The 15342-nt window shown below is 45.9% G+C and overlaps 1 protein-coding gene and 1 pseudogene across 1 annotated transcript; one reads left to right on the forward strand and one right to left on the reverse strand.

Annotated features, from left to right (window-relative positions):
* Positions 1-1998: 1998 nt before the first annotated feature.
* LOC117024494 (paired immunoglobulin-like type 2 receptor alpha) lies at positions 1999-14879 on the reverse strand. Its single transcript, XM_033109846.1, has 5 exons — positions 14671-14879; positions 13950-14339; positions 11978-12172; positions 2635-2665; positions 1999-2488 (listed from the first exon to the last, which is right to left on the reverse strand). The coding sequence occupies exons 1-5, from the start codon at positions 14729-14731 to the stop codon at positions 2458-2460; spliced, it is 708 nt and encodes a 235-aa protein (XP_032965737.1). The 5' UTR covers positions 14732-14879; the 3' UTR covers positions 1999-2457.
* On the forward strand, positions 3936-8977 carry LOC117025075 (melanoregulin-like; annotated as a pseudogene).
* Positions 14880-15342: the final 463 nt, after the last annotated feature.

Raw genomic sequence — 15342 nt, forward strand, 5'->3', positions numbered from 1 at the left:
GGTGCGTTGTCGTGATGCAAGAGCCATGAATTGTTGGTGAAAGTTTCAGTTCATCTAACTTTTTCACGCAGCCTTTTCAGCACTTCCAAATAGTAAACTGGGTTGACTGTTTGTCCAGTTGGTACACATTTATAATGAATAATCCCTCTGATATCAAAAAAGGTTAGCAACATCATTGCAACAATTTGCGAACTTAATTGTCAACCTTATAGATGTGTCATGGTAACTTGTTTTAATTTGCATTTCCCTGGTGACATGTAATGGGGAGCGTCATTTTATACATTTACTTGCTATCTGTATATCTTCTTTGGTGAAGTATCTGGCCTATTTTTAAAGTGGATTGTTTTCTTGTTGAGTTTTAAGAGTTCTTTGTATATTTTGGATAACAGTAACTTTATTATTTTGCAAATATTTTGCAAATATTTTCTTTCAGGCTGTGACTTATCTTCCAATTCTCTTGAGATTGTCTTTTGTAGAAGAGAAGTTTTTAATTTTAATGAAGTACAGCTTATCAATTATTTCTTTCGTGGATCATATCTTTGATGTTGTATCTAAAAGGCATCACCATACCCAAGGTCATCTAGGAGTTCTCCTATGTTATCTTCTAGGAGTTTTATAGTTTTGTGGTTTACATTTAGTTCTATGATCCATTTTGAGTTACTTTTTGTGAAGAGTGTAAGGTCTGTGTCTACATTCTTTTTATCCTTTCCTTTCTTTTTCTTCTTTTCTTTCTTTTACATTTGACTGTCCAGTTCTTCTGGTACCATTTGTTGAAGAGACTACCTTTGTTCCATTGTGTTTCCTTTGCTCCTTTGTCAAAGCTCAGTTAACTATATGTATGGAAACGTATTTCTGGCATCTCCTTTTTGTTCCATTGATCTATTTGTCTATTCAATCACTGATACCACACTGTTTTGTTTACTGTAGCTTTATAGTAAGTCTCTAGGGTCAATCCTCCAACTTTCTTCTTCTCCTTCAATATGGTATTGGCTACTCTGGGTCTACTGCCTATCCATGTAAATTTTAGAATAAGTTTGTCAATGACCATAAAATAACTTGCTGGGATTTCGATTGGGATTGCATTGAATTTATAGATAGACAAATACTGACATCTTGGCAATATTGAGTCTTCCTACCCACGTGCATGAAATAGCTCTCCATTTATTTAGTTCTTTGATTTTATTCATCAGAATTTTATAATTTTTCTTATATAGATCTTGTATATATTTGGTTTGATTTTAACTAGTTCCAGGAGGCGTTTCTCTCTCTCTTTTTTTTTTTTTTGTCAATTACTTCGAATTTTCCATATAAACAATCATGTCATCTGCAAGCAAAGTCTGAGGAAAAAGAAGCTAGGATGGTGCCAAATGGATAGCTCACTGTGGGGGTCTGTCCATGGTAGGGACAGAAAGGCTGGATCCCAGGAACCACCACCTCAGGAGGCTGGCAGTGTACTCCTGATCTGGACATGGAGCAACTCATGGAAGACATTGGGTAAGAATTGGAGCAGAGGGTGGAGCCAGAGCATAGAGATGATAGAGATGATGCAGAAGAGGTCACATTGGCCTTCTTTGAGGAGTTCTGCTGTGCTCTTGTGTTCTCTCACCCCCTCTCCCTGAGAGCAGGAGGGAGAGTCTCTTAGAGTGTCGCTATGAAGCTCGTAAGTGTTGGGGTTGGTCATTGGCTACAAGGTTAATTGTGCGTCAAGTCAGACTTGTGCGTTTATGTGTTGAAGAGTTTAGTGGTTTACTTGGTTTCGTCATCTCTAACCAGATGCTCCCTTTTAACTTCTCTCTTTTGTCTATGTTACCGATATCATCATTTCTGGTGGGAGGCCCGCACAGTATAGGAATCTGGGAAGACAACAACACCTGAGTCCTGGGAGAAGGACATCGAGAAGGGCAGGTTTGGGTTCAAATCGTGGCTCACCACTTACTAGCTGTGTTGCCTTGTGAAAAACACCGTAAGCATTCTGGCTCCTTGTTCCATGCCTCAAATGAGTACTTCCTATACCATATTCAGGGTTGTTCATTATCTTTAATAAGGTAATACACACAAAGGCTTAACATGATACATCCCTTATTATTGTAGGGGGAATAGAATGGTTAGATTGGGGGGCAGACCTTGGGTTCTGGGCTGCCTACCAGTGTTTGGGGACTTAGTGTTTCCAGGCTTGAGGCAGTCCCTGGACAGAAGGACTAGAGGAGGGATCTTATAGTTCATTTTGGTGAGAAGGACAGATGTTGAAGGTGACATCAGTTTTCTCCTTAGATGCATTCAGGAAAATCTTACAGGTACTTTTATTTTGTGGGCAAGAGCAGGAGGTTGTAGAGGGAATTGGAGCAGATGGCTGTTTCTCTCAGGTCCTTGGTGATTTTCGACCCCTGCTGGCTTCTGAGTTGTCTGCGTCTGGCCAGGGTCATTATGGGAAGCGGTGATCCCTCTGTGCAGCTGACTCTAAGGAGCCTCAGGAAGTGAAGAACCTGGCCTATTAGGGGCATATGAGGATGAGGATAAGAAAGTGGAGGATGAGAACAGCTGAGAAAGTCTCCCCAGTTCTCTTCTCATAAAGACACTTCCTGTTTCCGAAACCACACCTCCCCCCACCCCACTCCTTGGAGGACAAGCACTCACCTGGCTGGGGCTCTGGCATTAGTCCACAGACCTGTAGAGGGACCAACAGAGTGTCAGTGTGCCATCCATGATGGCATCTCTCCTCCCTGCCTTCTATGCTCGTCCTACTCTGAGACCATCCTTGGAGAGATCTGGGCAGCAAAGCGGCTCTGCTGACACCCATCTGGGAAGAGCCTGAGGCTCAGAGCGGGCACCCAGCTGGCACCGAGGCCCCCCACACCTGTCCTGCTATTGTCCTCAACACCAAATGTGGGGAACAGCTCTTCTCTGCACCATGTCCCTTTATCCTGCCCTCTCTCCCCCACCTTTCCCTGTGCATCCTTCTCCCTTCCTCGAACCCTTCCATGATTCCACAACCTGTTCCTTCCACTGCTGAGCACTGGCCCACTCTCTCCTCCCCCCCCCATCGTGTCACAGGCACCACTGCTCCCTCCTGCCCTGACAAACCAGCTTCTTGTGCTTTCCTTCTGAGCGGCGGCTGTTTCTCTCTCCCACCTCATAAATCTCATGGCTGCAATCTGTGTTTGCCCTGCAGCCCATTCCCCTCCATGTCTTCCGCTGAAACCTCTGCTGTTCCTCCCAGGCCCTCCCCCCTCTACAACCTCAAGTGTCCCTGCAGCATTTCCCAAGGATTTGGCTCCAGTTCACACACATCCTCTCCATCCCTTCACCTTCCTGGGAGGACTCATCATCCATGGGACAAACCTCTAATGCACTGGACTTGCCTGTATCCCAGCTCCAGAGACCTCCACTCCCCTGAGTTATACCCTGGACTTTATATTTGTAATCACTGGGACTGCTGAGACCTCTGAAATATTGAATGCTAGTATCGTTTTTATGCTACAGCTTTCTTTCCTTCCAGTTCTCTCATGTCATCATCCCCCTACACCTGTGCTTTGATCGCCCTGAACTCTTGTTCCTTGATCATCCACTTTCTTTGAGGTTATTCAAGCTCCCTGCTGAGCCCTCCACCCTCTCACCAGCTCCTTGACCTCTTGTGTTCCCTTGTCCTTCTGCCACATTGAGTTGACAAATGCCAATCCTGCATGTCTCCCATGGCAAGCAGTGCTATTTGCTTACCTAATATCCACTCACTTCTTCTTACTCAGTTATAGAACCTTGATTTTATTTGGAGTGGCAAGTGCTTCCCTACAGATAGATGTGGGCAATGACTAAATTCTAGCCAATAAGATATAAGGGGTGGATGGAACTAGAAAGGCTCATTAAAATGAGGACAGACAACTGGGGCTTAGTCTTTTGCCCTATCCTCTTTCCTTGTTTCCTGATTGGATTCAGAAATAATGGCCAGAATCTTAGCAGCCATATTGGACGATGATGCAATCTTCAAGATAGACGCTGGTATCCAGGAGAGTGAGCAGAGAGGTAGGAGCTTGGATGCCTAAGATTCTGGCCTGTGCTGTTTGCCTCCAGGTCCTTTTACATGAAGGAAAAACTATAAACTCTGTGTTATTTAAGCTATTGTGGCTTCTGGTCTCTAGTACTAGCAGCTAAACAGAACTCCTAATTGACAGATCCTAAAAGTTACTAAACTACATGGTTGAATACCTGTGGGGAAAAACACAATCATGTGCAAAGATACCTCTGCTGATTCATGGCTTCTTATCTGAGTTGAGTCATTAAATAACATCTTCCATTTCCTCAGTGACTATGTCAAATTTTCTCTTCAACTTTGACCCTCATTCTCACTCTCAGGAGAAAACTATGTTTGTTTGTTTGTTTGTTTGTTTCTTTTGCAGAATTAAAAAACAATTTGTATGGAGTTGAACTTATCAGTATTTTGATTCATGGCTTTTGGGTTTTATGTTTTACTCAAAGAGGTCATTTCTGCTCCATGATTATAAAATAGTCTCGTATGCTTTCTTTTAGTACTAGGGTTATTTCCCCCCCTATTTTGAATCTTTGACCTTCATGGAATTAATTTTGGTGCAAATTATGGGGTATGGAGTGTCATGCGGGGTGTCAGGCAGGGTCTCTGGTCCCGCTCCCCACACAAGAACGCAGGATATGGCTAGGCCAAAAAGGAACACCCATGGAGCCATAAGTAAGGGAGTCATACCACTATACTCTCACTGGCGGCTGGGTTGGAGACACAGGAACCAGGAGCAACACAATTCTCAACCCTCACTGCGCCGCTTGCAGACTCAGCCACCATCTTCTTGCTAGCTCCCCCTTTTCTCTGCTAGCGTAGCCACAGCAGTTATATTAGTGGCCAACGGCTCACTGGTTACAGCTGATGGCCAACCAGCCACAGCTGATGGCCATTTGATCACAGTCGATGGCCATTTACTACCTGAGCCAGTACCTTTCTATGTGAGGCTGAGAGCCTGGAAACTGCTTTTGGGGGCTCTGTCCCCACATGGAGATAGCGTTATTTTTTCTCAGATGGCTACGCAATTGTTCCAACACTATGTATTGAATTACTCACCTTTCCCCATTGATTAGAAATGTGTGACCGACCAGCAGCCACGAATCAACGAAGAACCTGAAAAGGGGAGTGGGAATTAAATAAAGACACTCACAATTAATTAAGATGCGATATCGGTCTCCAGTGATGCTGAAGCCCTGAGTTTACTCTCCTTCACCAATTTATACCATCAGAGTACATGCAGCTTAGCAGTTACAGAAATGCATTACATCATTGAACGTAAATTTTTAACTTTAACATAGACACTACAAATCACTAAAAGCTCCCCAAAGCAATTATCCCATAACAGAGCCTATCAATTATCCTGATAGCCATCAGTGATCTGTGTCCGAGAAACTGGCCATTCCCACCACATTCCTCAGCAACTTGTAAACACCCTTCAGTCGCAGGCAAAGATAACAACTGAGCCAGTCTGCAAGACTTCAGAATAACAAGAAATTATGGCTCCCCACAGAAATGTTACCTTTTGGAGTTCCAGTCATGTTGGTGGGGTAGATAAACACTTCTTGCATCTTCTCATGACCACATTGAAATTAAAACTAAACTACAGAACAACCATCATTGAAAATTGCCTGAAGTCTAGCTGAATAGAAGTCCTGCAGCTAAGGATATATAGAAGAAGAAATGTCAAGATAGGTAGTAGTGGCAGAGATGTAGAATGGGCTGGTCCCACACCTGCATGGCAGTGGAAAATCGGAAAGGGTATTTTGGCTGCGGAGGTACCCCCTAAGGAGTGAGGGGACCCAGACCCACACCAGGCTCCCCAGGCCAGAGTTCCATGCTGGGAACAGAATTCCCCATAAGGGAGGATAAAGAGCCTAGGGAACTGACCCTCTAAAGAATACAATGTGAGGTACCTCCCTAGTTTGTTTCATTTCACAAGAAATAGTATCCAGCACCTGCAACTAGAGAAAAAGAAGAGAAGAGAAAAACAAGAACAAGTTTTATCCGGCAGGGCCAGCATCCCTGACCAGGATCTATCCTTTAGCTAATTTTAATGTCATTTACATTGTGGTTACTGTGACTCCCATCATGCATCTGATACCATGACAGATCTGGAGGAACCAAATGAGGAAGAAACAGCAGGAAACAGAGAGTCCTGCCCTGGGATAGCAGAAAACAATGGGATGTCATCAAGTCCTCCCCTGGGAGGGATAAAAACCCCTGATCAGGACTTCTTTCAGGTGATTCAATTTCTGAGTTCATCGCACTTTTTTTTTTTTTTTTTTTTTTTTTTTTTGCTTCAATAAGCTCCCTGTGCTTTCCTGCATCTGTCTCACTCACGAATTCTTTCTTGTGTGGAGACAAGAACCTGTACACCACTGCTCTGGGTTGAGTCCTCTCTTGGACATCCCTGTGAGCCTTTGGCAACACGCACAGCTTCTGGGTGTGAAAACAAGAGGAGATTGTAGCTGAGTTAATGGAAGGCGGCTGCACTGCCAGGTGCTTCTTTTAAAGGGCCCGTGCATGGACTTACTTGCTGGTGGACTCACTTGCTCTGAGCTCCAGTGTTGGGGCAGGAGCTTGTAAGGTGCCAGGGATATACGCAGAGGAATTGAATTGTCTGGCTTCAGGTCAAAGGCTTGAGGGGCAGCTTTCTCCCAGACAGAAGTGCTGGCAGAATCCATTATTCCTTTGTTCAACCGTCCTCCTTCTTAGTATGCAGACTTAAGTGTGTGACATAGCTGAGTTTCCATCAACATGCCTAACTCTGTTTGCCCTACCCTGGTGATTCACTGAAACCCTGCCCACCCCACCCAACTTTCAGATCCACCCAAGGAGCTTCCAGTGGCTTTTCCATACAAGTGGACTGTCTGGCGCATACTGCAGACTTTCATAAAATCTCTCAAAGTCTAACAAACCCCAAACCAACAGCATCTGGCCTTGGCATACCCTGTACCACTTGCTGAGCAGCCCCAAGCCTGGCAGTGGCAGAATCTGGCCTCATGTCAAGGCTTGGCCTCCCCCAGGCACCACCAAGCCCAGCACGGGTGGTGGCCATCTGAAAATTGCTTTATGTCTCATACCACCTGGCCCCTTGAAAGGCACAGGGTGTATTGAACTTGACCATTTGTGAGGCCCTGCCCAAGAAGCCCTAGGACCAGCACACCAAGTGGCCAGCTTCAGACTGAGCTGGAGCACCACCCAACCACCTCCACACACAACACACCTAAACGGCTGACTTGGCAGTCACTAGAACCCCCCTAAAATGAATCCTGCTCTATAGGATCAGCGCTTGCCAACACCTCCTCTACTATAGCCACAAACAGTTCTCACAAACAATCAGCCTGAGGATCAACCCCTTGCACTGATGTACAAAGAGCAACCAAGGCTCAACTACAACAGGAGGGCACACACAACCCACACAAGGGACACACCTGGAGCACCTGGCTCAAGTGACCAGGAAGACTGTGCCACTGGGCCCCACAGGACACCTACTACATTAGGCCACTCTATCAAGATTGGGAGTCACAGAAGCCCTGCTTAACACATAGAAACAAACTCAGGGAAGCAGCCAAAAGGTTTCACATGTCCCAAATGAAAGAACAGAATAAAGCTCCAGAAAAAGAACTAAACAAAATGGAGACAAGCAGTCCACCAGGTGCAGAGTTCAAATCACTGGTTATAAGAATGTTCAGGTTTCAGCTTTGGTGGTGTCAGGTGGACTTGTGAAAACAGGATGGCTCTGAGAACCAGTGGATGAGCTGTGTCTGGTTCCCTGTAAGTTTCTCTTTTCCCCATAGCTCTGATCCCCCAGTCACATCCCAGACCCTATACTTCTGAACTGCACCTGGAGAGATTTAAGGAGCCCTGTTCAGCCTCCCGTCTCTCAGCCTTCTGCCTGACTCAGGTAGAGTGTCCAATGTCCTTGGAGCCCTCCTGCTGACCTGGGTTCCAAGATCCCATTTTCTCTTTGCCCCAGTTTTCATGCGTCAGTCCACTGGTTGGCTCTCCCAAATCTGAGTCCTTGACTGGTAGCCTGATCTGTACCACATCATTCAAGTGCTGGATCCCCTCCCTTGCTGGGAGGGTTCCTGCTGTTGAACCCCTATTTGGAGACTGGGACTTCACATCCTGTTGCAAGATTTCCTTAGTGCCAACTTCTGAGTATCTCAGTGACAACAATCCATATTCTTCATTTGGAGCAACTCTGGTGAGAGATGATGAAAAGAATTTTGGAGTGTGCCTCACAATGTGTCCCACACAGAGGCTGATGATGACAGAATCCTGTACAATTTGATAGTCGTTTGTAATCAGCAGGCCAAAGATTCAGAGGAATTGCCTCACACAATTGTGGAAGCTTAGTGAATTTAAAATCTGATGGAGAAGGCTGCAAGCTGGAAAGTCAGGGAAGAACTGCTGTTCAAATCCAAAAGCAGTGTGCTGGCATAATTCCTTCTTGCTCAGAGGAGTGGCAAAAACTCAACCATGATATCTACACCTTGTGACATATTCGAAGGGAAGTGAGAAATAGATGAAAACGCATTTTAGAAGATTTACGATTTCAAAAAAAAAAAAGCAGACTCTTTGTTGTCAATGACGAAACTCAGCACCATCAGTGATTCTGAGAACACAAGAGGAGCTTGGGAGATATTGTTAAAACTGGCTGAAAAGACCACTATTTTCCCAAGTTAGGAGTTCTCAGAAATATATCTCTGCGTTGTGGACCGTCTCATCACTCATGATGCTGCAGAAGAGTTCTTTAAAATTGCCTTGTGAGCCTATCCCAAGATGCCTGGGGTGCCATGCCTGGCAGATGGCCAGAAAGAGTTTCACTACCTTCCATTTCCAAGAACCCTAGAGGAAAGGCTAGAAGGTAGAATTGGAATTCTTACACTGGAACTCAGCAGCCAACCAAAGTTGGACAGGTGCATGCCGACGAGAGTGCACAAGTAGAGGACCTAATGAAAAATGATTCTGAATCCTACAAAAATCTAAGGCTTTGGATATCTGGTCTTCACGAGTACTTTACTCTGTGAGATGTTCATGTTGCATTAAAATGCCCTGGTGATCTTGCATCAGGGAGTCGGTCAACAGGATAGTTCATCATGGGTGATTAGATTCCAAGGACCCATTGCTCTTGTCTTGGTTTTGGTTGTACAGTAGGCCCTAATGATTAACTTTATTGAGAGAGTGGGATATTCTAGTTAATAAACCAATACGATTATAACGAGAGCTCTTATTGAGCCCACCATGGATTACCAATTTTTAAATAATTGTTATATAATATAGGCTAACGCCAAAATAGTACCAGGCACTATGTGACCTTTCTTGAATTTGGAAGAACCTACAGAACCTTGGAGGGTGTCAGAGGCATCATTTTTGAGTGTTAGTTATTATGGTTATTCAGAAATACACAAGTACTAGATAATAGAAACGTCTAGGAGTGCTGCTCAGATGTGAGTTCCAAATAGAATGGTCCCAATCAGATATTCCAGCAGCTACATATAAAAGGCTCAGTCTTCAGACATCTTAACTTCTCAGCATTATTGATATCTGATTAACTCCTTTGTGCATATTGTCCATTTCTAGTCCAAAAGCTCTTGTTATTTTATCCAGGATAGCATCTGTAAACAGAAGTCTTTGACCTCTACTTTCCTCTCTTTAATCTATTTCTGGCTTATCGGCTAAGAGTTGTACCTGCCCAGGGACCTCTAGTGCAGACTTGCAGCTCTACAGGCAGTGTTTCACTGAAGGAGATCATTGCTGGACTTTCATTCTGAAGATAATTCTCAAGATGGAGCTGTGCTGTCAGTACAGCTTGCATCTACCCACAGATTAAGAAATCCAGCTTTAGAAGTTACTTGTCCCTTAGGCAAGGAGCTTGCCAAGAAATCCTAGTTTGTTTTATTGAAAAGATTTTCAGAATCTATAGAACTCATCAGTAGATTGCTGAGAAGAATGGCAATATTGTTACTTTTACAGATCTTGCTCTTCTGATTTCAGGTTAAAAAGTAGCTTTTTTTTCATGTGTCCCAGGGGATTGTGGCTTGAAAATTTCCATATCCTCACTAGCAATTTTGGTAGTGTCTACACTGTTTTAAGCTATTTGTTACAGGACATACATGTTCTCCATTTATTAATGTGTTGCAGACCAATTTAACCCGTATGTTTCAGGAAAGTTCTTCGTAGTTTAATAAGCAAGCTAAAAGTCTTATTTTTCATATTTAGTGCTTAATCCCTCTCATGTTGTTTAAAATTAGCCTGCAAACACTTTCCCTCACTTCCATGGGCTCTTGCAAGATAAACATACAAACAGTGAAACAAACAATAAAAATAAATAATAAAATACATTTAAAAACTGGAAAATCATATTCTTTTCATCTCTGGTTTGTCTTTCTACCTTTTTTGATGTCAAAATAGATGAGATTATTTGTGTCTATGGAGAATAAATTGTAACCATAATCTTTATTTTTGTTAATGAATGAGTAAGGATAACATTGTCTCTATGATTATAAAAACACATGGAATTATCCGGGAAATTTCCCTTCCAAGGAATTAAATGATTTCTGTATTTTTTTTTAAATGGTACTATTACTCTGTGCCAAGAACTATTCTAAATGCATTACGTTTAATCGCCATGACAACCCCGGGTCATTACTATTATTATCCCCATTTTACTGACGAGTAAGTTGAGGCACAGAGTAATAGTACCATTGTGCCAGAGTTGACCCATCCAGGACTGACTTCAGAAAGTCAGATTTTATGCTCTTCATCTCTGTGCTTTAATATCTAACACGGCAAATCTCCTTTCATTGAAAATTTTCTTTAAAATCAATTTTGGAGGGTGTTGGGACATAAATAATTAATGCCTCTAGCCCTGTCCTCTCTGCACTGTAAATGGATACATCCAAATTTCTGGTGGACACCTCTACTCAGATACAGCAAAGGTATCTTAAATATAACCTATCCCAAATTAGAGGAGGTCTCTGACTTCCTGTTTCCTGATGCACTTAGTGGTTTCATCGCACCCTCCTTCACCCAAGTTGTAAATGTGGAACTTCCTCCTGCTCCCTCACCCCTACATCAATCCAATCCCCAAGTCTTACTGTCCCCTCTTAACCTTTTCCAGAATCTGGCTCTCTCCTTGCACCCACACTGCCACTGCATTAGACCGGCTCAAGCCTGGCCCACCTCCATCCCTTCCCCCACAGACTGATGTATCTCCAAGGTAAAGTGAGGATGTCCCTTGGCTGCTTCACGTTGCTTCTGGGATCCAAGGCTCTTGGGTGTGATTTACAGTGTCCTCTATTCCTGCCTCCTCCAAAGCACTGAGCTGCTTACAGTTCCCAGAATGGTTTCCTCTGCTTGGAAAATCAGTGACTTCTACACCACTTCCCTGGCTAATTCGTTTTATTCTTTGAGACTTTCTACCAGTGTCACTTCCTCTGGGAAGTCCTCATTGATTACTCCTCCTACATCCCCAATGAGGCAACTTCCCCCTCTCCTGCCTTTACCCACTGAGTTCCTTCAAATCAGGGCTTCTGCTTTTCTTACTAGTATCTCCAATCACAAGCCAGGCCCTAGAAAATGGGCATTCAAACAATGTTTGCTGAGCTGAGCTAACTTCCATCTGCTCTCTCCTGACTTTTTCAGGGTAGACCCTCTCCCCCCACTAACCAAAAGGTGAGCACTGATGAGAAATGATTACGTCAAGAGACAGAACTTGAAATGATCAGATTAGTGGAGAGGGGTTGCTCTGGAGCGGTGGTTCTCAAACTTGCTCACTCAGAGACACCACTGAGCAGACTATTCACACTGCAGAGTCCCATGTCCAGACCTCACCCCGCAGGGATTTGCATTTTTAAGGGGCACCAGTGGGCATTCTGAGCAGGTGGGTTCTCAGAAACACCCAGTTGGGAAGCTTGGGAGAGAGCGGAGACTTTGAGCACTTACCTTTGCTTCTCTTCCACCTGAGATAGACCGTCACTCCCAAGATTGCAATTTTGAGCACAGCGCTGAACAGTACCACGGCGACCACAGCTTCTGTTCTCAGGGGCCAAGACCCTGAGCTCCTTTTGTCCCCAGAGACACTGAGGCCATCGGTCGTGGCGGCAGTTTTGGTGGGGCTTTGGGTGGTTTTCTTGGTGGCTGAGAAGACATGAGAAATAAACAAATTCTCCCCTGGAGGACTGGAGGCAACTGGGTGAAACTGTCACACCTTGTTCCCTAGTTTGGGGAATATTGCGAGCAGGGAGCAACCCTCTGAAGCTCTCACACAGGGACGGGAGTAACAATGTGAAATGCTGAAGGCTCAGAATCCACATCACTCAGTTTAAATCCTGACTCTACCACTGATCCGTGGTCTGACCTCAGAACCTCATTTCATCACTTACAAACAGTAAGTGATGAACTCTAACTTACATTCAATTATAACGCAGGGTTAAAGAATTTTATTGTGGTAAAACACACGTGACAAAATTTAGCACTTTAACCATATTTAAGTGTACAGTTCAGTGGCATTAAGTACATTCACATTGTTATACAACTCTCACCACTGTCCATCTGCAGAACTTTTTCATCTTCCCAAACTGAAACTCTGTCCCCACTAAACAACCCCCCATTGTCCCACCCCAGCCCTTCATAATGTCTAGTCTACTTTCTGTCTCTATGAATCTGCCTACTCTAGGGACCTCATCTAAGTAGAATCAAACTGTAGTTTTCCCTTTTACAGGATTGCTTTTTAATGAATGAGAAAACATGTGTAAAACTCCTAGTGTATACTGGAATGTGATTTTAAGGTTAAATTAACATTTAAGTCCTAGAAACAGCATGGTGGTCAAGATGGGCCAATGGTTTACCCAGGGAGGGCAGGGTGGGGCTCAAAGAGTGTCCTTCCCAGCCGGGAGCAGTAATTCATCACTGACATATTAATAGTTTAGAATTACCAGTGCAAGTGATTATGAAAAGCATCCAACTTAGTTAATTATTAGTTTTCTAAATAATATTCTACGGACAACACGCCCACTTATTGCCTCCGCCTGGGAGACAGCACCTCCCCCACTGCCCTGGAGACAGATAAATCCTGGTTCAAGTTCTGATGCCCATTGAGTAATTAGGAAGGTCTATTAATGCAACACCCCCCATTGTTAGGTTAAAAATGGGTCAAAACAACAAGATGATCAAGTCAGTAGGTGAGGCTGATCGGCTCATGGTTAAGAGAGGAGACTCTGGGGTTAAACTGGGTTCATATCTCACCTGCATCACAAGAGCGACTTTGGGCAGGTGTTTAGGCTCTGCAGGCCTCAGTTTCCCCATCTGGAACAGGTAGATGATAGCAATACCTGCTGTTATTGTGGGGTTGTGCAGGGTAACTAGCGCGATGCAGACCAAGGTGTCAGCCTGGTCATGATGCACAGTAAGCGGGAGCTGCTGTTATTGCTGCTACAGAGGGGCCTCTAACGACCAGGACAGGGGAGTAGGATCAGAGTGGAGAAGGGAACAACACAGGGCCTCTTGTGGGAGAGGTGGGGACTGGGGGGTCAGCGAGAGGCTAGGAGGGTAAGAAGGATGGAGACAGGAGGAGGGAGATGGTGAAGGGGAAGAAAGAGATGGGACCAGGGCGGGGAGCATTGGAGGCCATATTCTGGGGAGCAGAGTGGGAGAAGGAAGCAGGGGGATTGGGAAAACAGGTGATGGGGTGTTATCAGGGAATCGGGGGCTCCTCAGAGCGTTGTTGGGACCTACTGTGTGTGCCAGGCTGAGCTCATGGCTGTGGGGAGGCACAGGTATGGGAATAGCTGGGCAGGAGTAGCGACGAGGGACAGGAGTTTGAGAGAAGGGTCAGCAAGAGTGGCGCCTGGACCAGGCCTGGTGGATGAGGGCACCAGTGGCCTTCGAAAACCTCAGCCAGGAAATCGGGACTCACCGGGGGTGATGACGAGGTTGGTCCCAAAGATGGACTGCCACATCACCTTGCCATGATTCTGGGCGGTCAACTGGACTCGGCAGAAGTACATACACTCGTCCTCCCTCCGCAGGTTAGAGATCTGGAGGAAGCCGCTCCTCCCGTCCTCTGTCCAGTTCAGAGAGAGCCGGTTCTCGAAATTCTTATGGATGAAACACAGGGTCGTGTTGTAGATGGTCTCCCCATGGTAGTGTTTCCATCTCCAGGATATACTCACGCTGAGTACACTGGGTAACTCCCAGGGGTGACAGAAGGAGAAAGGGATCTGGACGGAGCCACCTTCAGGGGCTGAGAGTTGCTCTGGTTGGTTGACTTCATAAACATACTGTGAATTGCACTTTGTTGAACGAACTGAAGATGGGAGGGAGAGGGAGAAACTTCAAATTGGGGGTGGTGGTGGGTGGGGGACAAAGAGGTAGCCCCCGACCATCTGGCACCCTCACCCAAGGGCAGAAGTGTGATAGATGGTAGGACTGGTCCTCTATCTAGGTGTCCTTCTCTCCAGATGAGGAGTTAGGGGAAGGGGGAGTTCCCAGCACTGTGGGACCAGCCCTTTGCTTGTTGGGGATGGGAGGCCTGGCCGGCCACCCCAGCAGACCCCTTCTCCAGACACCCAGCATAAGCCCCTCCCACAGGCTCCCTCATGGCCCTGGGCAGAGCCAGGCCGGTCCTGGCCACTCACCAGCCTGTAGAGACGCCAGCAGCAGCAGCAGCAGCAGGGGCAGCAGCAGGGGCAGACCCATCGCCTTGCTCTCCTCCAGGGAGATGAGAAGACAAGCACAGACCTCAAGGCCAGAGGGGAGGCCTCGCGGAGGGGCCACCTCAGGGAAGTCTGCGCAGCAGGAGAGGGACAATCCAGCTCCTTCAGAGGACAGAAGAAGGGTGGGAACCTTCCCCAATTTGATGCCCCAGAGTGACCATCACTTCCTGTACCAATCTGGCTTCTTCTTTTCCTCTATTGCAAAAGGGCCTCCCTTGTGGTCAGTGCAAAGGGAGCCATGATGCTGGTCTCCAGCCTCCATCTTCACACTGAAGGGCGTGATCCTGACCTTGGCTTGTTGGGGCCTCTCCTCTCCCACCTCGGCTCCCTGCCTCTGCCAGCGCCCTCCTCATCTTAGTAGTCAGTCTCCATCTCTCTCTGCCTCTCACTCTCTCCCTTTCTCCTCTTCTCTGAGTGTCTCTCAGCCTCTGTTTCTCTCTCTCATCCCAGAGGGAGGGGCAGCAGGAGGACCAGCTCAGTCTCTTTCAGGAAAGGAAAGGCGCCCTGAGTCTCTGCCCAGCTACAGCCCCTCAGAGGGAAGGAGGAGGGAGCCGCTGTGGTCAGATGCCCTCGGGCGCCATCCCCAGCACCAGG

The sequence above is a fragment of the Rhinolophus ferrumequinum genome, chromosome 7 (genome assembly GCF_004115265.2).
Source record: "Rhinolophus ferrumequinum isolate MPI-CBG mRhiFer1 chromosome 7, mRhiFer1_v1.p, whole genome shotgun sequence".
NCBI classification, from domain to species: Eukaryota; Metazoa; Chordata; class Mammalia; order Chiroptera; family Rhinolophidae; genus Rhinolophus; species Rhinolophus ferrumequinum.

What these genes read in the sequence shown, in the direction of transcription:
- LOC117024494 (XM_033109846.1), bottom strand. Translation starts at nt 14,731, where the DNA reads ATGGGTCTGCCCCTGCTGCTGCCCCTGCTGCTGCTGCTGCTGCTGGCG. An exon ending in GCTGGCGTCTCTACAGGCTG is followed by an intron (nt 14,340 to 14,670) that starts GTGAGTGGCCAG and finishes TCCCATCTTCAG; the next exon opens with TTCGTTCAACAAAGTGCAAT. An exon ending in AATGCCAGAGCCCCAGCCAG is followed by an intron (nt 2,489 to 2,634) that starts GTGAGTGCTTGT and finishes TGCCCCTAATAG; the next exon opens with GCCAGGTTCTTCACTTCCTG.